The 24,689-nt window shown below is 41.0% G+C and overlaps 1 protein-coding gene across 4 annotated transcripts in view; it reads left to right on the top strand.

Annotated features, from left to right (window-relative positions):
* CEP89 (centrosomal protein 89) overlaps nucleotides 1-24,689 on the top strand; it is a 59,536-nt gene that overhangs the window by 6,719 nt on the left and 28,128 nt on the right. For all 4 annotated transcript variants that reach the window (XM_066637103.1, XM_066637102.1, XM_066637105.1 and 1 more), the window contains 13 exons: nucleotides 1,027-1,108; nucleotides 1,847-1,875; nucleotides 2,809-2,863; nucleotides 3,798-4,016; nucleotides 4,517-4,659; nucleotides 8,700-8,750; nucleotides 11,486-11,569; nucleotides 12,569-12,676; nucleotides 14,922-15,033; nucleotides 15,994-16,174; nucleotides 17,859-18,026; nucleotides 20,348-20,489; nucleotides 22,839-22,928. In XM_066637103.1, coding sequence (XP_066493200.1) covers nucleotides 1,027-1,108; nucleotides 1,847-1,875; nucleotides 2,809-2,863; nucleotides 3,798-4,016; nucleotides 4,517-4,659; nucleotides 8,700-8,750; nucleotides 11,486-11,569; nucleotides 12,569-12,676; nucleotides 14,922-15,033; nucleotides 15,994-16,174; nucleotides 17,859-18,026; nucleotides 20,348-20,489; nucleotides 22,839-22,928 — 1,464 coding nt within the window. The remainder of the gene's footprint in view (nucleotides 1-1,026; nucleotides 1,109-1,846; nucleotides 1,876-2,808; nucleotides 2,864-3,797; nucleotides 4,017-4,516; nucleotides 4,660-8,699; nucleotides 8,751-11,485; nucleotides 11,570-12,568; nucleotides 12,677-14,921; nucleotides 15,034-15,993; nucleotides 16,175-17,858; nucleotides 18,027-20,347; nucleotides 20,490-22,838; nucleotides 22,929-24,689) is intronic.

Raw genomic sequence — 24,689 nt, 5'->3', positions numbered from 1 at the left:
AGGAGGTGGAAAGTGGCCTTGGGTGAGGCAGAGAAAAGCAACAAAACCAAAAACTCTGAAATCTTTTGCTAGGCATTAATCCCACTGAAATAAATAGGAACTCTTAACAAAGTTTTGAGATCAAAGACTGAAGGGTGAACAACATGCTTGGAAAGACAGTGTACTTCAGGCCTCCTGCATCTGTGTCACTGTGCAAGTGTGGGATTGCATGATGGAATGCATCTCTAAAGTGTGGAAAGCTAATATATCAGGGAAAATTGTTTTAGTTTGGCCCTCTCTGTAATGTGGCAGTCTTCTATGAGCAGAAAGATCTTGACATTGGAGATTGTTCAAATGTGCAGCACCTGTGCCTGGATTCTGTCTGCTTTGAGTTGAAGTGTATCTCCTCCCCCCCCCTTATATAGATTCATTTTCAGAAAATAAAATAAAAAAGAAGACATGTATGTACTGATATGGTGCTAGCAGGAAAAGTGTTTAATGTTATACATACATTGATTCTGTATTTATTGTCACGGTATGTCTAAGAAGGATACTATAACACAGAACACACCACAAATGTCCATGCTTTATTTGTGCACAGATGTCCACACTATTTTAAAAATAGTGATTGGAAACCAGAAGTGGTTTCCAATTGCTATCTTTAGTTGATCAGAGGCTTGGGGAGCCCTGTGGAGGCTTCCGTGGGCCTCACCTTGCCTCCCCCCCCCGAGGCTGGCACTACCTAAGAAAGTGAAGGAAAACCCCCTTCTGTTTTGGCAGTGGCATGATCCTGGTGCTCATGTCACTGCCTTTCTCCCCGCCCTTTAAAGTTCCTAGAGGGAACTACTGACTTGTGGACAGATACAATGGAGAACGAAGTGTACCGAGAGAAGTAGGTAGAAACATGGCTTGCCCCAATGCTCACCCCCCTGATTCTCAGATTGATATGCTTTTAGCTAGTCATTTTGGTAAGCTACATGTGATCATGCGAGCAATTCATAAGATGTACAGTGGAGTTACAGTTTGTACTGCAATCTTTTTACTTAGGAAGACCTCCCAATGTCTTCTAGTACTGAGGGCGGAGAAGACAGACCTACTTGTCTCATTAATCCCAATGTTCAAGTGGAAGGTAAAGCCATTTTTTGTTGCAATGAAATCCTCTGAGAGACCCCAACCATAAACAGAATTTTCAGTCATTCACATTTCAGAATTGGCACTGAACAGCAAAGGTGACAAGTGCAGCCCTACAATGCCGTATGTGACATAATAATTTGTATTTGGATAAGTTCTTCCCAACTCATATTTTTTTTAGACCTTCCTTTTGGGGGTGAAGCTCTGCAGTAGTCTGCTTGTCAATATGAGCCTGCTGCATTTGCTTAATCGGGGATGAAGTTGCACGTTGCACCTCCTTGTTGATTTGCAGGCACCTTGCTTCTTATGTCTATCATTAGCTATTATGGCTACAGGGAACCTCCATGTTGAGAGGTTGTATACCCCTAAACACCAGTTAATATGAGGAGGATTATTGCCTTCATGGCTGACTTATCAGAGGTATCTGCTTGCCTGTTGTGGCAAGGAGAATGCTGGGCTTTATGGCTTTTTTGGTCTGATCCAGCAGGGCTTTTGATTGTTTCGGCTGTGCCTTTCTGTGATAAATCATACTAAGATGGCTTACAAGTAGATATCACAGCAAATAAAAAGCAATACTAGCAGTGAAACAGATAAACTGTGGCAGAAGCAGCACTATAAAGAACCATGTCAGCAGACAGCAAACAAAAAATGGATAGTCTTAGGTTCTGATTAAAAGTGCCGATTGAAATAAAACACTCTTAAGAACCCAGTAAGAAACGTTTCTCTTGTTTTACAGAAATTGAACCTCCTGATGTGCAATTTAAGGTAAGATTATCAGGGAAGAAATAACATGCATGCATGCATGGCATGTTTTAAGAGAATGTATTTAAAGATTGTATTATATAGCACAGCTGTTGATTAACATTTGCATGGAAGACACTGGCTTTACTTTCATTCAGGGAAATGTTTATTACAATTTGGTGCAGTTACTGACTGGACTGCCTGCATTATTTTCCGTCTTGCACCAGCTGTATAAGGCTGCCCAATTCTATATCTGTTTTCCACAGAACAAAGTGAAGTTTTCAAATGTAGTCTGTAATGTGACATGAGTCATATAGGATATGACATAAAAGCTTGGGTCTGTTGCTCACAAGGAAAAAGTAGAGAATACTTCTCAGCATGCCCTAGTCCTTGGCATACCTAAATTTATTGTTTAGGTATTTCAGCCAAGGGCCTAGGTGTCTTCTGCTTGTTAAACATATTTGTATTTATGGTTCTCCCATTTTCTGCTTTTTATTGTAGGATATTCATTCTAGAAAATGTTTCAGAAACTGTAACTGCAGGGACTTACTGTGGGCCCTAGCTATCCGCAAGGGATCCATTCTAGGTCTCTCCACAGATACCAAATTCTACAGATAACTCTGTGCAGCACCATGTGGAGCCTCCAGTTTCACTTATCGGGGGGCCATGTCTGGACCTCTGGTTGCACACTGCCTCCTGGCCTCCTCAGAAGCCTCCCAGACTCTTCTGGAAAGTGCTTCTGGTTGCATTTGGGAGGTCTTCTGAGGCCATCCAGCTGTGGGATGGGCGTCCATGGATGTTCAAATTGGCAGATGCTGAGCTCACAGATAAGAAGGCCCACTGTAATTTTAAGTGTTCAGTAAATTAAAATTTATTTCTGAAGTGACTACAGTGATTCTTGTAGAAGAGGAGCTCTCTGACAGGCAGTTAGGTTATATTATTTTGTTTCCTTGCTAGGAAGAAAAGCTTTCCACAGAAAATTCATTGAATGAAAAGCCTCCATCATCCTCAGGTACTTGACTCTCTGGTATTTGTAGGTATTGTAAATCTTTCATCTGAATTCAATTATAAATACAATTTTAGTTTAAATTTCTTCATGTTGCTCATATTTATTTATGCTATACTGAGATTTTTTTTTGGTTGGAGCAAACAGTGGTTTCAGGTTTTGGAGCCAGGGTTTGCGATAATATGCAAACCAAATTTTTTAGAATTATAATAATGGATAATACCCCAGGACACCTTGAGCCCCTTCATCCCAAAAAGTGTTTACTCTGACATGAACGGAAATTTTCCCTTGAATGATCCACTCTTTTCCTCTTGCTATTCCATATACCTGGGACTGTTTCCTGGAACACCTGTGTGATGCCTCCTCTCTTATTTCCTTTGTATTCCACCTTACAACTTACCTTCTCTGTTGAAAAATTTGGCACATTGCTTTAAGGCCCAATCCTGAACCTCGCCAGCTCTGACACAGTCTTTCAAGTCTGTGCCAGCAAGACAGCCAGCGCAGACTTAAGAAACCCCATTGCAGGGCTTGGGGCTTTCCCTGGGGGAAGGAGACAAGTCTCTTTCCCCTGAGGAAACCTCCAGGTATTTCTCAGCGGGCGCTGAATACAGCAATAGCCATTTTGGTGCTGCTGCTCCAGCGTGCGCTGGGAAGTTTAGGATTGAGCAGTTAGTTCTCCTTCCTTAGTTTATATACCTGTAACTGAAACAATTCCACATTTTCTTCTGTCTCCATTTTATTCTTTCCTCTGTTGTTTCCCTGTGTCAGTAAGTTCCTGAAGGCAGGCACTTGTCTGCTCATGATGCAGCATATCCATTGATGGCTTCGTATGCATAAATTAATAGCAACAACTATTATGGTTGCGAATGTAGTCTTGTAAGGAAGTGACTTGGATATTTGTGCGACTGATGGGGAGCACTCCTTTCAATTTCTTTGGTAGATGTAGCAGTCCGTAGAAAGCAGGGTCAGATAATCCTTGCTAGAGAGAAGTTCCAGAAACTGCAGGAAGAACACTGGCATTTGAATGAGGCAAACCGGAGCCTGTTTTCACAGCTTGAGGAGGCAAAGCAGCAAATGAAAGAACTTCAGTTGAAAGTTAAGGAGGTGGAAAAAGAAAATAGAAGTCTAAGAGAAGCAGCACAGAATTCACACAGCGAAGGTAGGAGCTCAACTGACAATAGATGAATTGAACGTGTTTGCACAAGAATGTGGCTCTCATTTAAAGTACACCAGAGCCATAATGGACGAAACCATAGTGGGGCCCACCCAAATGGCCAGGTGGGTCCTAGGTGCCAGGCAGCAGGGTGGTGTTGGGGTTGGTGGCGGTGTGCAGGGCGGAACTGGGGCTCTTGCTCCCCCTCTGTTGAGCTCAAATTGTTTCCTGGGTTCGTCACACGGGGGGAGCCGCTTGTTGCTAGAAGCAGCAAGTGCTGTGAATTAGGCCCACTAACCCTCTGGATCTGTTCCAGAAGCAGGGGGCGTGTCCGGGGCAGGCATGGATGATGTTTCTGAGTTGCCTGGCCTTAGGCGCCAGGGAGGCTGCTGCACAAGAGTGTTTCTGAATCTTTATGCTTCACTGCTCATTCAGGGCTTCATTGCTCTTTGTTTACGGGACCAATTGTACAATTGTTGTGCATTTTATTTATTTTATGAATGCAGAGGAACTTGCAGAACTGCTTTCACTAAGACAACAGGCTCAGGAACTGGTGGATGAAAATGACAGTTTGAAAATGACTGTTCATCGTTTAAATGTGGAATTGAGTCGTTACCAGGCTAAATACAGACCAATTTCACCAAATGAGGTAGGTAAATTGTGGTATTCTTATTTGTTAGGTCATCAGGGGTGGATAACCCTTGCTTCCCTGATAGCAAATGGCACGGGAGCGTAGGGAGATAGCAAAAGAACTTATTTTCCAATAGATGTATCCTGTCAGACCCTAATGTACACTAAAGCTAATGGTTCAAATTCTGCACAGATTGGTTGTGACCAACAATTGTCGTGTGTATGTTCATCTGGGATTTACAGATATGCAAAGTGTATGTAGAACTACAGGTTAAATCAAGTTGAACACAGTGGAACTGAAAAGTTATTCTCAACTAGTTTCACTGATTACAGGGCAGTTTATACTGCAATTTTAAATGATGGTTTTAGGGTTAAAGCCCCATTGAATACAATGAGATGTAGGCCAAATCAAGCACCTAGACTTCAGTTATACAATGTGTATTGCGTAGTTTGGTCTGCTTGTGAGCATAGAATTGATCTGTTTAAGTTCCATTTGTTTCACCATGACTTAGGCTGGGTCTGCACATGCAATGACAGGAATCCTGATGAGACAGTAGAATAGATGGTTCCACTTTATGCTGTGGGGAAGGGATTGCATTTTTTAACGCTCCCCTGCATTAAAGAAACAAATATTGTTTTTAAAATGGATTGTGACACATTTTATCCGGGTCTGATATCAAATGATCCTTTATGGGCATCGTTTTTCATGTGTCACTGTATGAGGTCAGGGCAAGTTAGATGCATAATTAGAATTTCCATCCTAACTTGTTTTAAGGATAGTATTGTGTAATATTAGCGTCTTCTCACGTAGACTGTATTAGCTCTCTGAATTCAGTTTTAATGTTGCATAAACAGCAGTAAAGGTTAGAAAAGTATCCCATCTTCTTACCAAGTGCAGTACAGGACCAACCTTGTTATACACTGATTTTTTTATACACAGATTTGACTGGACACGAATGGCCACTGCAAATGAGAAGGAATGTGCTGATCCCTGGAGAAGGGGAAAATACATCTCTTTAAAATCACAGTTTAAAAAACTGCTTTTCTACTGTTGTGGAGAGACAGTCATGCAAGTGATTATTCCATGCTTCAGCTGAACCAGGCAAAGGCAAGGGGTCCTTTGTATTTCTGATTGCTGACTGCCTCTCTACAATAGTAGAAAAGCTGTTTTTAGACCACAATTGTAAAGGGATGCACTTTTAAATTTTTTTAAAATTGCTTTTATTTAACACATTTTATGGTATAAGCAGAGAAGTCCCAGAATCAAACCCCTGTGAATGTCAAGACATGACCTTATTAGGAGCAATGGAGGGGCAAGAAACCTGGAAGAGGGTCTTTAAATCTATTTTTCCACCTTTTTTTATCCACGGATTTTTTTTTTTGTCCACTAGAGGTACTGGAACGGAACTCCAGTGGATAACAAGACATGACCTGTAATTGTACTTTTTACTTGCATGCAGTACTTATTTCTTTTCTGTATTAAGCAGGAACACATGCTAGATTTCAAGCAGTCCCCATTCCCCAATTTAAAAATCTATTTGCAGCTCAGTGTGGAGAAATTGTTGTTTGGTGCACTAAAGTTACATGTCCTTTTGTGTAAGTGCAGCCCATGTAAGGTTCTTTGGATCACTGCCACAGGTTACAACCCTGAACACATTTACTATGAAGTAAACCCCAATGAGCTCAATGGAACTAGTTTATGAGTAAGTACTCTTAGAACTGCATACAAATGGAATTCTATAGTGCCTGAAACATGAACAGACTTAAGCGAAATTACCTCAAATTCTGCTAGCGTCAGGATCAAAAGATATAAGTGGAAAACTCTGGAACACATTCTTAGAAAGAAAACATATAGAATTTCTGCCTTCTGCTAGTCTTTTTCAGTGTCTGTGTCTTGTGCACTGACTGGTAGCTACTTCAAATGGTGCTAAACAGAGTTTTTTTTTTTCAAATGAAATCAGGTAGAGGAAAGTTTTAATGGAAGGTTATTGCTTATTTATCATTGTGTCAGATTTCCCTCACATTTGCAGTGCTGTAAAAGTTAATGAAAGCGCCAAGGTTTGTACATAACATTAGATTCTGTATACTTAATATGAAGGAATGTTAAATTATGTGTGTGCTGGCAGGTTTGCATTTGGTTGCTTCTGCATTTTCCATTACCAGTGGCAATCCATCTTTTGCAAATATTACACAAGATCAGTAAACTGTCATTCAGACATATACTCAACCATTTACAGAAGCAGAAAAATGTGATTTTTGAAGACTAATCACCTTGCCACCTACTAACTCTTTTTGACAGTGCATCCCACCTTAAAGTGTTCTCGTCATTCATACCTTTGCATTTCTCAGCAAGATCTCTTCCTGGAGCATTCATACTGTGCACCAAGCTTCCATATGCAACCAAATTGAGAGCCAGTGTGGTGGAGTGGTTTGGGAGGTGGACTTAGACCTGGAAGATCCAGGTTCAAATCCCCCCCACAGCCATGAAGCTTCCTGGGTGACCTTGGGCCAGTCACTTTCTCTCAGCCTCATCTACCTTACAGGGTTGTTGTGAGGACAAAAGGAGGGGAGAAGCTGTGTACACCGCCCTGAGCTCTTTGGAGGAAGGGCGCTATAAAAATGTGAAAAATAAATAACATAGCTTGTGTGCCACTTAGCATTGTAAAGAAGTTCACAAAAGTTACCAGCCCACAGCAGTTGTTACTAGCCACCTGCTCAAATGCATGTTAATTTTTAAAACACTTTAATAATCCCTTTCCCTTAAAGGGAATAGTTGAAAAGTGATTGTTTTGGATTAGGATTAAGAAAAGGAAGAGCAAATCAGTATTTTCTCCTAGAGGTAACTTCAAAGGGAGTAGTTCTTCCACTCCCCCCTCAAGACACACTCACTCCTAAACTGACACATGAGGACGGACCTTCCCCTGTTTACTCAGATGCAAATACTGCTATGTTCAGTGAGGCTTTCACCCGGGTAAAAGTACATAGGATTGCTGCCTTATTTCTTAGTAAATGTACTTGGGATCATAGTGTTGGGTTGAAACCCTAAGCACTTACTTCAGAGTAAGCCCTATAGCAAGACTTATTTGAGTAAACATGCCTTAAAACAGGGAGCATGAAATAAAAGTGCATCCAGAAAGGTTTTGTTTCCTCTGAATAGATTAATAGTTGCAGCTCTCTTTAAATACAGAGAACAAGCAAAACAACCTTCCATATTCCAAATGACTTGGCTTCAGGGCACTTGGGAGCAAGAAACCAGGCTAGCACAGATAATCAGGTTGACCTAGACAATTACAGCATCTCCCTTGGGTACGAAATAATGTACAAAAGGTAGCCCTGCTGTCTGTAAAACAAAGCATGAGGTTACAGGCTGAATAGTGCAGGCCTAAGGGCTGAAAGCTGACTTGCCTACTGAGGATGTGCAGTATGTGATGTGTCTTCTTCAGGAGAGGCAGATTTGCAGTGAAAATAAGCTGCAAAGGGGGAGCTTTAATCAACTGTATTACCTGGAGACAACCTGTACTTTCCCCAGGTGAATAGGAGAGTGGCAATTTGCAAGCTTAGTTAGGTTCATTGAAATGTCCTGTCTGTCTGTTAGTAATGGCTTTTTGTTGTGGTTGAGGTGAGTTACAAGCAATAAAATGGGTCAAAAATGGTACAGGTGATGTAAAAAAATGTTGCTGTATCAACCTGGAGATTTTTGTTTTGGGAACTGATGGCAAGCTTGCTCCTGCCTGGGGTTCTTTTTCTTTTTGTTTGAAATGGCTGCCAGTGGGGAAGCTGCACTTTCATAAAAATTCAATAAATTTGGGGAAATTAGTGCTGATCACCCCTAACTCAAAGCACAGATTTCTTTTTTGTAGCATTTACATATCCCAGAAATATTCAAGAAAGATACTTGGAAGCATTTTTTCTATGTCCAGTTATAGCACCAGAATTGGAGGACCAATCGAAACCAGACATGTTTCAAGAACATCTTGTATTTAGACTATGGAATACACTAGGACTGGATGTTGGATATCCGAATATTAACTTGTTACTATTATGCTTTCATTATCGTAGAGTCTAAAAATTGGAAGTCTGCCAATGAAAAAGCCAGTTCCCCCATGGCTGGTAAGTAGCATCCTAATCTTTTTCAGTTCCTTGGTCTTAAGCATAGACTGCTAGCAGCTTCCAAATTGTGTAAAACAGACTTGTTTTCAACTAGCTTGTTGACCCATTAGTAGTTGTGGTCTGACTGCAATTCTCAGATTTTTTAATTTCATGTTTATGCCATGCTGAAAAGGCAGATGGCACCTAATGAGTTCGGACCCAATCCTATCCCACTTTCCAGCACTGGTACAGCTGCAGTGCGGCCCAGAGGCAAGGGAACAAATGTTTCCTTACCTTGTGAAGGCCTCCATAACTGCCCTCCCACCACAGGATGCAGCGCACACCCCATTGGCACAGATACATCAGGTGTGAAAAGTTGGATAGGATTTGGCCCAAATTCATTTTGTTCTGATATTGAGAATTCAACTTTAAGGCATCTGCGTGTAGTGAAGGAATTTTCATGCAATTTTGTACATGGGTGTATTTTATCTTACAAATTGATGGTAAGGCCACACCTGGAGTATTGTGTCCAGTTCTGGTCACCACATCTCAAAAAGGACATGAAATGGAAAAGGTGCAAAAGAGTGACTAAGATGATTACTGGGCTGGGGCACCTTCCCTATGAGGAAAGGCTACGATGTTTGGGCCTCTTCAACCTAGAAAAGAGACGCCTGAGGGGGGACATGATTGAGACATACAAAATTATGCATGGGGAGGATAAAGTAGATAGAGGGATGCTCTTTACACTCTTGCATAACACCAGAACCAGGGGACATCCACTAAAATTGAGTGTTGGGAGAGTTAGGACAGACAAAAGAAAATATTTCTTTACTCAGCATGTGGTTTGTCTGTGGAACTCTTTACCACAGGATGTGGTGATGGCTTCTGGCCTGGACGCCTTTAAAAGGCGATTGGACAAGTTTCTGGAGGAAAAATCCATTATGGGTTACAAGCCATGATGTATATGTGCAACCTCCTGATTTTAGAAATGGGCTATGTCAGAATGCCAGTTGCAAGGGAGGGAACTAGGATGCAGGTCTCTTGTTATCTGGTGTGCTCCCTGGGGCATTTGGTGGGCCGCTGTGAGATACAGGAAGCTGGACTAGATGGGCCTATGGCCTGATCCAGTGGGGCTGTTCTTATGTTATCTATTTGTTAAACTTCAATCCTGCTCTTCCTTCCAGGAGCCCAGAGTTTAGGGGCATGGACAGATGTTTTGTTTTTGAAATATCCTTGCCAAAATTGTCTGAAAAGGGGGGTTGATGGAATTGGGGCTAAAAGATGTTGGCCTGGCCAGTCGCATTATTTTGTCATGTTTGTAAGAATGCTAACTCGGATTACACCTGCTAGGAGCACCACTGGTGTATCTGGAAAGGGGGTCAGTGGGTGCAAGTGGAGGCCTTAAGGGACTGGATTTGCTTATCCAAAGTTTTTAGTATCTGCAGGGGGTCTGAGAATGGATGCCTTGTAGATTCTGAGGCCCGTTTTTCATGTGTGAAATGGGCAGGAGCCACTACAGTATTTCACAGCTTTGAAAAGTGAAACAATTGGCCATTTCAAAATCGTGGCTAAAAATAAAGTGAATAAAATTGTGAGTGGTGGGAGGAATGCTACGTGTGTGCAAAATTGGGTAAATCTATTGAAGATTTTAAAGTTCTTCTAAAAGACTTGGATGCCCTTTGGAGGAGAAAGGTGGGGTAAAAATTGAATGAATGAGTAATAATAAATAAAAATCTAGTTTCAAGTAGTACAGTTCAGAGGACTGTTAAGTAAGGTTACAATCAAATAAGCACTTTCCTGAGAATAAGCCCCACTGAATACAATGAGGACTTCCTTATGAGTATCGTCCATAGGATTACAAACATAATAAGGTTTTCGTGGCTGGATGAGTTTAAAGCATAATTTAACATGTTGCTCGAGTCTTTAAGCCACAAATTAAAACACATTAGGATCTAGTCCCAACGTTTCACTTTCAACTGTTGGCAGTAGAGCCTATAATGTGTTTTAATCAGTGGCTTAAAGATATAAGCAACATGTTAAATTATGCTTTAAATACATAGGATTCTGCTGTAAATGCAACAGATGTTTTAAAACTGGATGTTTAATGTCTCAGCCTCTTCTTTTCCAAAATTCTTTGCACTCGGTTCTTGATTCTGATTTGTTGCTACTGTTTATGACTGTTGATATTTCAAAATTTCATTGTAAGTTATGCAATTTTTTTGTTTCCTCGGCTTATAAACTACTTATTTTTTGTGTAGTATTTGTGATGGGGGTCTTGTCAGGAGTGGCTTTGGAGGTTGGCTAAATTGGGCATTTTCTGGGGCCCATGTCCACCAGGAGGCCAACCTGGCTAACCATTCTCTGAACTCCCAGTAATGATAGCAGTGGTGATGGCCCATGCATCATCAGATGACTATCCTAGTTGGGGGTCCTAGTTCAGGACTTTGTTCTAGGACTTCCAGGAAGATAATACTGGGGGTGGTGGTAGATTTAAAAAAAAAAAAATCAGATTTCCAACTGGAATTACTTGGATGGTAGTAAATTAAGTTGAGCTGATTTAAGACATACTTCAGTCTTCCTATTTTTGGGGGTGGGGGGGTGGGAGGCATTTCACTGTGATAACCATTTTGACAATATTCCTTTCTGTCAGTGATGGTTTGAAGCTGTTCACAATAAAGCTGAAAAAGGGGTGAAATACGAAGTATTTTATAATTCTGAGATGCATTTCCATGGATTGAATTTTTTTTTATTTCCAGCTGGATATGAAATATTTATCACCTCTCCTGTTGGCATACGAGGACAGAATGAGGGAAAAAGAAGATTTGATTCTTGCACATGAGGCAAGTTGACAGATGTAATACTTTACAGATGGTTAACTAGAACTAGAAAATACTGTGTTTATGTAAACATTGTTGATGATCAATAAACTAATCATCACTTCCAATCGGATAGTAAATTTTTATCTGATAAATGTTAACTAGTCCATAAAGTTCAAAACTTGATAAGTTTTCATTCCAAATTAAAGTACATCATGGCATGGACACAAGTACATCAAATACAAAGATATAATCTTGAAGAAATGGCTCTTATAAACTTCACTAATTATTTTTTAGCAAAGGTGCATATACTAGGTCTGAATGTTAAGATTTATTTTATGATTTCAATTAAAGGTTTAGCTGTTCAGGCTGTTGATTTAAAAAAGAAAACACCTCATTCTGCTGGATGTTTAGACATGTTTTGAATCTCACTGTCCAATGTGTGAAATTTTTGACTGAGATACTGGCTTGTGAATCTCCTTTTTTTCCCCCCTTTGTGTATCCATCCATGTTATCCCCAATGGGTCCTACGCTAAGTGTCCAAACTTTTTGGCAGGAGGGCCACATCATCTCTCTGACACTGTACTGGAGGCTGGAAAAAAATTAATTTTCATTTAAAACTTAAATAAATTTATATAAATGCTTATATTAGAGATGGAACTTATATGAATGAATGAAGGTCTCGCAATAGCTCAAGGTCTATAAAACACCTTGTGCAAAGCAAGGCTGGCATTTACTGCCACTTCACAGAGGTGAAACAGCAAGCAGTAGAGGGAGCCTTCTGCCTGCAGCTCACGCAAGAGGTCAGACAGTCAGCCCTCATGCTGAGAATAGCCATGTTGGACCAGCGCAGGCTCTAGCAAGTCTCTGGAGAACCAGAGGCTCATTGGAGACGGAGCTCCCTGTGGGCCAGATTAAGGGTCCCTGAGGGCTGCAAATGGCACCTGGGCTGGGATTTGAGCACCCATGGTCCAATATTATGAAGTTAAAACATCATATATCTTTTTGTTGTTTCTCTTTCAGGAGGACATGAAGAACTTTAAGGAACGGGTTGAAGAAGTAATAAAAGAAAACGAACAGTTACACCAGCAACTGAGTAAAAATAGTTCTGTTACCACCAAAGAATGGCAAGTGTTTATATTAAAAATTATTACATGATTTCTTGTAATGATAACAGTTCATAATGAACAATTAAATTAGACTGCTCTAAAGATCATGTTGCTTGGCATCGAACTGATCCGAGTGCAATAACTGATGTATGCATGCAGTAAAATAGTTTTTGATTCTTTAAATCCAAGTGACTCTGAAGCATAGAACCTAACTACATGTAAACTTGGCATAAAGCTTACAACAATCTCAAAAAAGGAACATGGGGTAGCTTACGTCTCTGTATCAAACTGCTATTTTGATTTTGTCAGTAGTCTTGGATATCACTTTAAAATTTCTTTTCTTACTCATAGTTCCAGACCTTTAAAGAACTAAATTGGAATATGCCAGGTCTGTGATATAAAGATGGGCAGAAAGCAGACCACTTTATTCTTGTGGACTATTGTCCACTTCTCAGTGGATCACCCAGCATCTGTTTGTTGATCTAAACAGTCCATGGAGTTTCCTTGTTCGATCGGTTCTTGACAAGGCTGCACAGAATTTGCAAATATACCTTGCATATGCATTGTTGCCTTTGTAAACTTAACAACATATTGGTGAACAGTAGAAGTTCTAAAGGAAAAAAGTGTGAAGTCCTCTTTCCTATGGTGTCAGGTTCATGATAGATGTGGGTAAAGGAAAAAAAAAACCCATGAAATTCTGGTGCATATCATTAACCTAACTTTTATTTTCACTTATGAAAATATATTTTCAAATGGCAGGATTCATTTTAATTGCTGAAATTTTCTTTTCTGTACTTAAAGCATGAATGGGCACATAACTGTGCCCTTACCGGAGGAAAGGCCAGGGTATGAATTAATTAAATAAATAACTGAATAATGTTTCTTTGGATCAGTACTGCCATTAGTTCATCTTTGAGTATTACTAGCCAATCACCATAATACTATATCAAACCAGTCATATCCAAATAGAAATGGGCATTCCAATCTTATTCAGCGCTGGTGCAGCAGGGCCACACTGTATCCAGCACTGCAATTGAACAAGAAGGACGTCTTCTCAGAGTAAGAGAACATTTGTTCCATTATCCCATGTAGGGCCCCAGCTCAATGGGGCTACTCAGATCTGCACTAAATATTTAGTAACCCCAAGTAGTGCTGCTGGCAGGTCCAGGATGGGGGTTAGGATGTGGTGAAGGCCTACCCATGGTTTCTGCCCCCCTCCTGGGCTTGATCCACCCCTGCCAAGAAGCATCTCCTTCTCGCCTGTGGACCACCCTGTGTTGCCCAGCACAAACCTTACCTTTGCTGCAATTGTCAGATGGGATGCGGTGCCTGCTGGATAGCATAGGCCTTCCCACCAGTGCCACTTACTTGCTGGGTGCCAAAAAGCATTTTATGGTGCTATGAGTGTTTTGCGGTGCTATATGAGCACCAGCTCTCGCAGTCCATAGGATTGGGCTCTTAACCTATTTTTGCCTGGCCCACAGGTGTACACATTTGGTCCATGTTGCATATATGCAGTGTTGGGCAGAAATGGCTTAATTCAGCGGTTTGCAAACTTGCAGGGAGTTTGAGCTCTGCAGTAAGTCCTTCCAGGAGAGGGGGGAGGCAGCGATGCGATCTCCAGGATCACCTCATTTTGGAGGGTTGTAGGGGCTTGGTTGGATTTACCACAGCCTGCTGCAGCCTCCTGGGGGTGAGGGGAGCCCTGCCCCAGCCTCCACAGGGCTCCCCAACATGAGGAGACTGTGGAAATTACTATCGCAACCCCTTTCCAGTTTCACGATCGCAAACCAGAAATGGGTTGCGATCATTAGTTTTACATTCTCCACATATTTTACATTCTCCCCACATATTGGGGAGCCCTTCGGAGGCTGGTGCGGGGCTCCCTGCACCCCCAGGAGGCTGCAGCAGGCTGTGGTAAGTTCAGCCCAGCCCCAGCCCCAAAGTGACATGATCCTGGCGATTGCGTCGCCGCCTCCCCCCTCCCCACCCCTTAAAGTGGCAGAGGCCAGATGACACCCCAGTTTTAGAACCACTGGCTTATTTCATTTGCAGTAGAAAAATTCCTGGCTGATGGTTTAACCAGTGTCACACTCTTATCAAACACCCAAAGCATGAATGATGTATGCATGTTTTTATACATCCATGTTTGTCTATTGGGAATCCCTGGCCTAACAAGCATCACTTGTGTTTCTTCCCGTAATGCACCTGCAAAACTTTGAATGGCATTTCATTTTTTTTTTAAATCAATGATCATTTATAGGCAGTTGCTGCAAGGCCAAGCCAAACTTGTGTTGGAGGAAAATGCAGTATTGATGGGACAGCTTAAAATACAGGAAGCAAAAGCCAAAGAAATCCACAACCAGCATGTTGAGGAAGGTAAAATATCTCACTTGCCACTTTCAGCAGTTACGCTCAACAGGAAGAGTGGCCTATTGAGGATGATCAGAAGTGTAAGCTAACGTCAGTGCCAAAAATATGACTTTTTTCTGAATAAGAAGTGTTAATCAATGGTTAATCAACCATTTGATTGCTAATTCTATCGTAGAACCTTGCATGGAATCTTTATTTTGGTCTGTAACACTTAAAAAAATTACATAAGTTAATTATTTATCTTTAATATGGTACTTATTTTCTACTCAGTCTTGATTACAGTAGAATGACATCTGGCCATTGTCCAAAGTGTCAGAGTCTAAAATACATTTCATAGCATCCTGCATAGATTTGTATTCATTTACAGACTATCATTGGTGAGATAAAAGTAAGAACATTTAAGGGGGGGATAGACATTTCAGTCAAGGAAGTTGAACCTTTGCAGTGTTACATTGTCTTCTACAGAGACCAGAGAGAGAGAGAGAGTTTTAATTATAGCATAAATAATACAATAAACAATACCATTACAGTCATGACACAAATCCCTTCTGGTAAGAACTTAAATCTGCTGTCATTGCTTCATACAAGAGACTATGATGAATTTAATACTTGATTATTAACATTAGGTGGCCCTTTTAATATATTCCTAACAAATCTCCACTGGCATTCAGAATTTGCGACGCATACCATTTATTTAACCATAGTACTGTAGATTAGAATGGTGTAAGAGCCTCTGAACCAACTGAATAAGGACTTACAATGAACAAAACATGTCTCCAAATTATCTAAGGAGTGATTAACTTTCAGAGTAGTCTTTTGTTTATCTACTCAGAAGTAAGTCCCATCGAATTCATTAGCCTTACTTCTAGGTGGGTGTATATATAGGATTGCAGCCTTGTCTTGTCCATGTTTCCCAAGGGAATGCCCTACTTTGCCTCTAATGTCTGTATTTTTGCCTTTCTCAAGCTTGCAAATTAACAAAACAGCTAATGATTTTGGAAGCCAAACAACACAATCAAGAGGAGGAGAAAAAGGAGAATCAGAAGCAACTGGAAGACTTGCGCTCTGCATACAGAGAGGTCGAAGCCGGCATTAAAGATCATATAACCATGAAGGAGCATTCTGCTTTGGTAAATCAGTTAAAAAGGTAAGAGTCTGATGCAAAATAGGAAGGGACCCTCTTTGTAGCTGGCAATAGCTTTGTACTTCTCTTTGGCCTGATTCAGACATCACAGGAAAACAGTACAAGACTTGAAAAACTGTGAGCTCATTCTTTTGCCCCTCCCCTTTCATGTGTGAGAAGAAGAAATCTGAAGCTTCCACATTCTTTCTGAACTATATTACAGTTCCATGCTGCATTCCAATTCAGAACTGTGTTTTAGTGCAAACCAATTTAATGCACTGTAGGCAATCAATTCTGATATAATTCTGTTTGAAGGAGGTAAACTTGCCTTTTCATCTCTTCTAGAAGATAGAACTTTGAGACATTATGGGTGCAATCCTAACCCACTTTCTAGCACCAATATAAGGACAATGCAGCTCCTAGGTAAGGAAGCAAACATTCCCTTACTTTGAGGAGGCCTCCATGAGTGCCCCCAACTGCCGGATGCAGCACATATCCCATTGGAACCGCTATGCCAGTGCTTGAAGGTGGGTTAGGATTTGGGCCTAAGTTGTGTTAATTGTACCCAAGACCAGTAGCGGATCTTCCATTATATTCAATGGCACTGGCATACCTGGGGGGGCAGACAGGGCAAATGCACTGAGCACTGACCCTTCAGGGGTGCCTCAAGCCTCCCCCCTGCTGCGTGCCCGCCTGCTTTTTTCTTTAAAGGGAGAGAATATTCTTCCCTTCTTTAAAGGGAGAGCGAGCAAGAGAAGGAGGAATATCTCTTAAGATTATGCTTTCTCTCTGCAGTTTTTATAAGCACTGTTTCTTTTTTTAATCTATCTCCTGATTAATTGGGGAGGGGAACCTTTTTAGTTAGTCAGAAGCTTTTAAAATTGTTTAATGTAGGCAACTGCCTTTCAGGCAGCACTGACCCACCGAACCTGGCTTAGCAGACAGAGCTGGATCAAAGGGTGTGTAGATCTTTTAATAGTCAAGCTTGGTAACCCATCCTGACCAGGGAGAATCCCGAATAAGAATACATGGGGACTCTAGGCTAGTGATAAGGAAGAAGTCAGTGAGATAGCAGTAGCCCTTCAATGTAGAAGCTAGAGTGCACTGTCCTCCAACAATCCTCCTCACAATTGATCTAACCACTTCATTGATTAAAACATTGCAACCATAGTGCAATGGCACTTTCAGAAGTGGCATGAAGAAAACTATGATGGTGGTCACATGAGGAAGACTCACATGGGAGCTGCCAGTGTGAATCCAAATTAGTCTGATTTAAGCCTGTTTGGATAGTAGCCAAAACTGAGTGCACAGCCCTTCATACCACTCCAAGAGCCCAATCCTATCCAGTTTTCTAGTGCCTGTGCAGCCATGCCAATGGGGCATACACTGCATCCTGTGATGGGGAGGCTGTCACAGAGGACTCCCCAAGGCATGGAAATGCTTTTTCTCTTACCTTGGGGCTGTATTGCAGCTCCACCAGTGTTGGAAATTTGGATTGGATTGGGCCTTAAGGCAGTTCTCTCTATATACACTCCCGAACAGGATGGAATGTTTGAATAGCTTGGTTGTAATTGTAGCTTTTAATGTCTGCAACAGTAACCTCATCAAAGGAAATAATTATACTTTTCCACAATTATATTCTAATTGTTCATTTCTAGATGGGAAATGGTATTATTTGATGTCTGATTTTCATTATTGGTTTTTGTAGCCAGTTGCAGCAGGAACAGGAAAAGAGAGAGACAGAATTACAGGAGCTAATGGGAAAGCTGGCATCTGTGCAAGCAGAAAAGAAGAGCCTGCTGATAGAGAAAAATAGCTTGGGGGCAGAAAATAAGGCTCTAGAAACTGAGCTGGAAATGGCACAGAAGACAAAGAGGTTTGGCTATTTCCTTTCTGTCAAAATAATCATTTTAGTTGAATTTTCTCCAAGCCAAAGAAGTCATTTCAGTAACACCAGCATCCAAAAACCAAATTGTGCGGCTTGCCTTGGAAGACTGAGAGTTTTTCCTGAATTGTTTCAACATTAAAATCGAGGGAACTTCAGCTTAGTTTTAAATAATAAAAATGCTTCTTGTCTCGTGGTCGAGGAGAAAGTTTGAAAGTGTCATTATATTGATCATGAAGTGAACTGTCTCCTTTCTTACTTTTGAGGGCAAAAGGGGCCATTCAGAGGATCCTCCCTCCTTCTTCAGTTAGCTTGTTTTGAGTTTACATGCGCTGATCTGACCTAAAACTTTCCAGACAGCATGCCAATAGCGTATCCCTGTGTCTTGAAAAATCTTTAATAAATATTTTGGGAAAGGACATGACAACCTGGTCACCACGAAAGATGGTGTAGTGATGTTTACCTGATGCAGCCTTCAGTGTGAAGCATTTGCACTTTTCACGTGACTGCAAATTGTCCCTGAGAAAATACTCCTGATGTACTTTCTATAGGCCAGTTCTAGAACAAACTAAAACTAGAATAGGAGTTTTTCCTCCTATTGCAGGATGTGTGTCCCTTTTAATATGAGAGGTCATGGTTCAGGATGTGGACTCACCTCCCTGCATTACAATCTCTGAGCATGAACTGGAGGTTGTCCATGACTTTGTATACCTTGGCTCAACGATCTCCGACACTCATTCTCTCGATACCGAGCTAAACAAGCGCATCGGTAAAGCAGCTACCACGTTTTCCAGACTCACAAAGAGAGTCTGGTCCAACAAGAAGCTGACGGAACATACCAAGATCCAGGTCTACAGAGCTTGCGTCCTGAGTACACTTCTGTACTGCAGCGAGTCATGGACTCTTCGCTCACAACAGGAGAGGAAACTGAGCGCTTTCCACATGCGCTGCCTCCGACGCATCCTCGGCATCACCTGGCAGGACAAAGTTCCAAACAACACAGTCCTGGAACGTGCTGGAATCCCTAGCATGTATTCACTGCTGAAACAGAGACGCCTGCGTTGGCTTGGTCATGTCGTGAGAATGGATGATGGCCGGATCCCAAAGGATCTCCTCTATGGAGAACTCGTGCAAGGAAAGCGCCCTACAGGTAGACCACAGCTGCGATACAAGGACATCTGCAAGAGGGATCTGAAGGCCTTAGGGATGGACCTCAACAAGTGGGAAACCCTGGCCTCTGAGCGGCCCGCTTGGAGGCAGGCTGTGCAGCATGGCCTTTCCCAGTTTGAAGAGACACTTTGCCAACAGTCTGAGGCTAAGAGGCAAAGAAGGAAGGCCCATAGCCAGGGAGACAGACCAGGGACAGACTGCACTTGCTCCCGGTGTGGAAGGGATTGTCACTCCTGGATTGGCCTTTTCAGCCACACTAGACGCTGTGCCAGAACCACCTTTCAGAGCGCGATACCATAGTCTTTCGAGACTGAAGGTTGCCAATACAAAAATAATATTAATTTTTAAAAAGATGCTTCTGTTGAATTGTTGTCAGAGCCATAGAAGGGAAGTGTAGAATATAAATATTTTAAAGAATACCTAGAAATTTTGTTGCAAGGTGGCTTTAAGAGTTTGTTGAATCCTTATGGATGTGAGCAGGGAGAGAAGAGCAATACTAGATTGCCAGAATTTTAATATTTTAAGACCATTCAGGTCACCATCCTAACCAGGTCTACTCAGAAGTAAGTCCTAGCTTGTTCAATGGGTTTTACTCTCAGGAAAGTGTGGTTAGAATTGCAGCCTTAGTTGCAGTAATATGATAGCATGTTTATAACACTTAAAATAAGTATCGCGCTTCCTTCTATTCAGTGATCTTTGTGCCTTTTACTCATTGAGCAAAGTATTAGAACATGGGCAGATCTTTGCTTCTAACCAAATATTATGTCTTATGCTGAATATCTCTGTCAATATGGAATAAAATGTCTGTAAACTTAAACTGAAAACTAGTATCCCTGGGGGAGCTGGCCCTCTGTGACTATGAACCCCACTACTGCTTTTTGTTCTCAATTCTCTGTAGACAACCTAGCATATATTCCTGTTGAACCAATTCGAGCATGCTGTTCTCCAGCAGAATGACTGATTGCTCTAACCTAATATCTGCAATATAACTGGGAATTGTTAAGTGATTGTGTAAACTGGTATAATTCTGCGGAAGTCGGTGTGGGCGCTGAATTGCACTGGAATCAAATTAGAGTGTTAGTGGTCCTAAATTGCCCCCTAAGGATATTTTTCTGTTCAAAAAAAATCTAAAAACCTTGCAGGCGATCACAGAGGAAGATGGGTCTTTTGAAACAGCAGTTGGAAGAAGCAACAGAGAAAGAAATGACGGCACGTCAGTACCTAGCAAACCTGATTGGCTTGGCAGAACATATAACTCAAGAACGTGACCATCTTTTAAACTTGGTAATGTTTTAAAAACAGTCATTGGTTATACATTTTTCCCTTTTGATTCATCAAGGAGTGGAAATAAAAGTAAAAATCAAGTAATAGGGTAATAAAGCATTGAGCCATTTCTGCCCAATGTTGTGTATACGCAACAGGGATCAAATGTGTACACCTGTGGGCTTGGCAGAAATGGGTTAACCTGTTTTGGACTGTGTTTATAACAGCAGTAGTACCATTTTTAAATTCTAAGAACCATGCTTGCTGTGTATTTGCAGCCCTAATCCTGTTTACCCTTGAAACTGGGAGTAAGTCCCATGAAATGCAGCTGAATTATTTCTGATTAAATGTGCGTATTCCTGGGCTCCAACCTGAGAATTACAACCAACTTGCTTGTTTGAGTTGGACCTAATGAACATTTTCGTGGATATTGAGGGGGCCAGAATCTAGTTGGTAGATGTGCTGCATTTATTCATTAGAATTTTGCCAGACAGACCCTCGGTGCTGAACAAATTATTGGAAAGAAGGACTTTTTTTCTATCTTCTACCTGTCTCATTTTGCCACTTTCATTAGTTTTGCTTTAAGGCTAAAATAGCATCAGAGACCTTAGCACAAAGTACAGTTCTAAACACATGGCATTTTCACGCACGCACGCACGCACGCACGCACGCACACACACACGATAAGTGGTTATTTTGAATCTGTGAACACAGTATTTTCTACAAACATACAAAGGTTTTTGTGGCTGGATGGGTTTGAAATATAATTTGAAGTGTTTCTCGAGTCTTTAAGCCATGGATAAAAGTATATTGTAGGATCTAATCCCAATGTTTCATTTTCATCTGTGGAAAGCATCTTTAGGGGTTACAAAGAACTTGCATCCTCTCAGCTGTTAGTTGGCCACCAGCTTAACTGCCAATTCCTGCTTGAATTGTTAAAGGGATATTAACATTCTTTGCCTGTATCATTGCTATGTAGGTTCCTCTTCAAGATTTCATTCTAGTATATTTAAGTGATAGAAGCCAGGGATTACTTATATTGAGAGTCTCTTCATTTTTGTGTTTTTTGTTTTTTTTAATTTCAATGGCATCTCTCTAGATTTTGGGGTGGCATTGTTGCACTGTGGAAAGAACCTAGGTCTGATTAAAATTTTTATTTGGTGACCAATTCTCACAGCATGCTCTGCCACTGCTGATTCTTCACTTTCTTCAAAGCGGCAGTGGCATTCATGCTCCTTTATTCTTGTAATCATGCTCCTATTTGCGGTTCCTATGTAGGCTTTTCCACACTTGCAAGGAATACTATAGACACCAGCCAAAGAGTGGTGGTCTTTTTATTTTTCATGAACCGCAATGCCTGAGATATCTTCTTGGTGGGTCTATAGATGGATCTGAGGTTGGTTTTCTCCAGCATCCTCCCGATCTTATTCCTCGTGCCTTTAACAATTCAAGTAGGAACCGGCAGTTAAGCTGGTGGCCAACTAACAATTGAGAGGGTGCAAATTCTTCGTAACCCGAAGATTTCCACAGCTGAAAGTGAAATGACAGGACTAGATCCTACAATGTACGTTTATCTGTGGCTTAAAGACTCAAACACTTCAAATTATGTTTCAAACAGTATTTTCCTTTAGTCACTGAACAATAATGGAAGTTGCATAAGACTACTGCTCTGTGTTGTTCATTATACATCATATCTCTACTGAATCAGGCCATTGGTCCATTTAACTTAGTGTAGTCTTCAGGTTTTCAGATGGGATCATTTCCTGCCCTAGCTGGTTATAAAGGAATCAAATCAGAGTTTACCTGCAAGCAAAGCATGTGTTGTAATCTGCTGTTTAAATGTTTGATCTTGTTAATTTGTTGGCATTTTGGTGTCTGTATTTTTTAAACTGACAAGTATTCATTCTGAAATGTTTTTCTGCCATGCAGATCTTCCTGTATAATTTCTGTAGTGGTTATTAGTTGATCAGATGCATCCAAGAGCCTTCTGGCTGTTTCTGTTAAGACCCAAAAGTCTCCTTTAATTATCTTTTCTGGTTGAATGGTGTAGTGTGATATTCCAACCACTAACAGACTTTAGGTTAGAGCAGCTATTTTCAACCTTTTTCATCTCGGGGCACACTGACAAGGTGCTAAAATTGTCAAGGCGCACCATCAGTTTTTGACTATTGACAAGGCACACCATGTTGCTGGTGGGGGGCTAATATCCCCCTATAGCCCTAATAATAAATGAGCCTTTCCCAAATTCCCAAAGCACACCTGCAAACCATTCGCTGCACACCAGTTTGCCGCAGCGCACTGGTTGAAAATGGCTGGGTTAGAGGGACAAGCAGACTTCCTTTACAAACTTGTTTGCACATTTCCTTTCAGGCCAGTTGTTTAGAAAATGAGAAACATGGTGTTCTCAACAAGATAATAGAAGGAAATATACGCCTAGGAAAACTAGAAGAGAAAGTGAAGGTCAGTAAGTGTTATAATATATATTTGAAATAATACAACACTACATTTATATTTTGCCTTTGTGTTTTGAACATTCAATGAAGTTAAAACCCATTGTTTATGCAGAGTTTTGGCTGGTGTTTTCCTTTTTATTATGTATTGCTTGTTTTATAATTTTGGGTTACATTTGGTTTAACAGAATGTGAGCTTTCTTGAGGACTTCTTAGGAAGTAGAAAGGTAACACATCCCCAAATGCATCAAAATTATATATAGCTTTTTAAAAAGAACTGCAGCATTCACTTATGTCACTTATGGCTGAGGTATGCAGAAATCTAATGCACACAGCATCATAAACCTGGACAATACTTGCTGGTGGTTCTTCATCTTTTTAGATGATTCTCTGTCCCAAAGCAGTTAGCTATGTAAACTGCTTTGTGAGCATTTACTGAAAAGCTGCATATAAACATTATTACAGAGCAGTCTTATGGATGTCAGTTCAATAGCAAGTCTCACTGAGTTGGGAGTTCAGTGGGCCGTACTGCCAGATGAGTATGTCATGGATTGGCCCCTTAAGAAAATATTTATTCCCCATGTTGTAGATGAGTTCCTGAGAGAGAGAGAGTGGCTTGGCCAAGGCTAACTAGTGAGTTCATAGAGATTTGAATTCGGAATATTGGTTTTTTTCCCAGTCTTTCAGCTGCTACTCTACACCAACTGTCCTGTGTAAAGTGTGTGAATTGCAAAGCTGTAAAATGCTTTAAGAATGGAAATTGTTTTGTTTCTGCTTGGTCTGTGACTGTGCTCTTTCCCCCACCCCTGATAAACAAGAATTGTTTTATAGTCAGTCACTGTCAGTCCGAAGAGTTAGGGAACACCTGACTAGAACTTCTCACTTATGTATTTTCACTCAGATGGGTTTTCTGTTTGACTGGACTGAATCAAATTGTGTCTTAATTTAATCATCTGTGAAATGGGAATAACACTGCAATCCTAGGCATGCCTACTCTGAAGTAATCCCTTTTGAGTTCAGTGGAACTTACTCCCAGTGTGTATAAGATTGCAGTCTGATGACAGATTTTCATATTGAGATCTGGTGTAGTATAAAAAACTCAGCTGCAAATCAAGACTTCCCTGGTTAAAATCTTGCCTATGCCATTAAGTCAGTAGGTGACCTTAGGCAAGCCATACCATCTCAGCCTCCATCTGCAACATGGGGTTAATCATACTTAACTTACAGTTTCATCAAAACAATACCTATGAAGCACTTCATTCTCAAAAAGCCCTATCCAAATGCTGTTAAGTATTCATGCAGTCTTTGAGAAGATGAATGAAATCTAATTTAACATAGGTATGCTCATTAGCACAATGATCTGTCATTGTAGACCTAGGTTTTTCTGGGAAACAAAACTGTCCTTTTCTCTAAATTTCCTGTCTCACTCTGCCATCCTCCTAATCTAGGCTCCTAAGTAGCAGCCCTAGTTTAAGAGAGAGGAACACATTGCAAGTCCTGATGCATAACTAGAAATATGCAAGAAGACTGGTTGTGTTGATCTATGTCAGTGTATGTGGTTGTGCAGTCCCATCTGCACTCAGATGTCCTCACTTGTCCTGTATAAGGATGTGAAGGATTGTGTTGTGCTGTGCAAGTGAATCAACATTTGCATGCATGTCTTGGATTAGGTGTTGTGTCATAGATCTGTGGATTTGCATTTCCTCCTACAAAAATTAGCATCTGGTACTTGTTTGAAAGCTATCAAATTACTGGCAAATAAAGATCAAAA

This window comes from Tiliqua scincoides, chromosome 9 (assembly GCF_035046505.1).
Source record: "Tiliqua scincoides isolate rTilSci1 chromosome 9, rTilSci1.hap2, whole genome shotgun sequence".
NCBI lineage: Eukaryota > Metazoa > Chordata > Lepidosauria > Squamata > Scincidae > Tiliqua > Tiliqua scincoides.
This window is presented reverse-complemented; position numbering and strand designations above follow the sequence as displayed.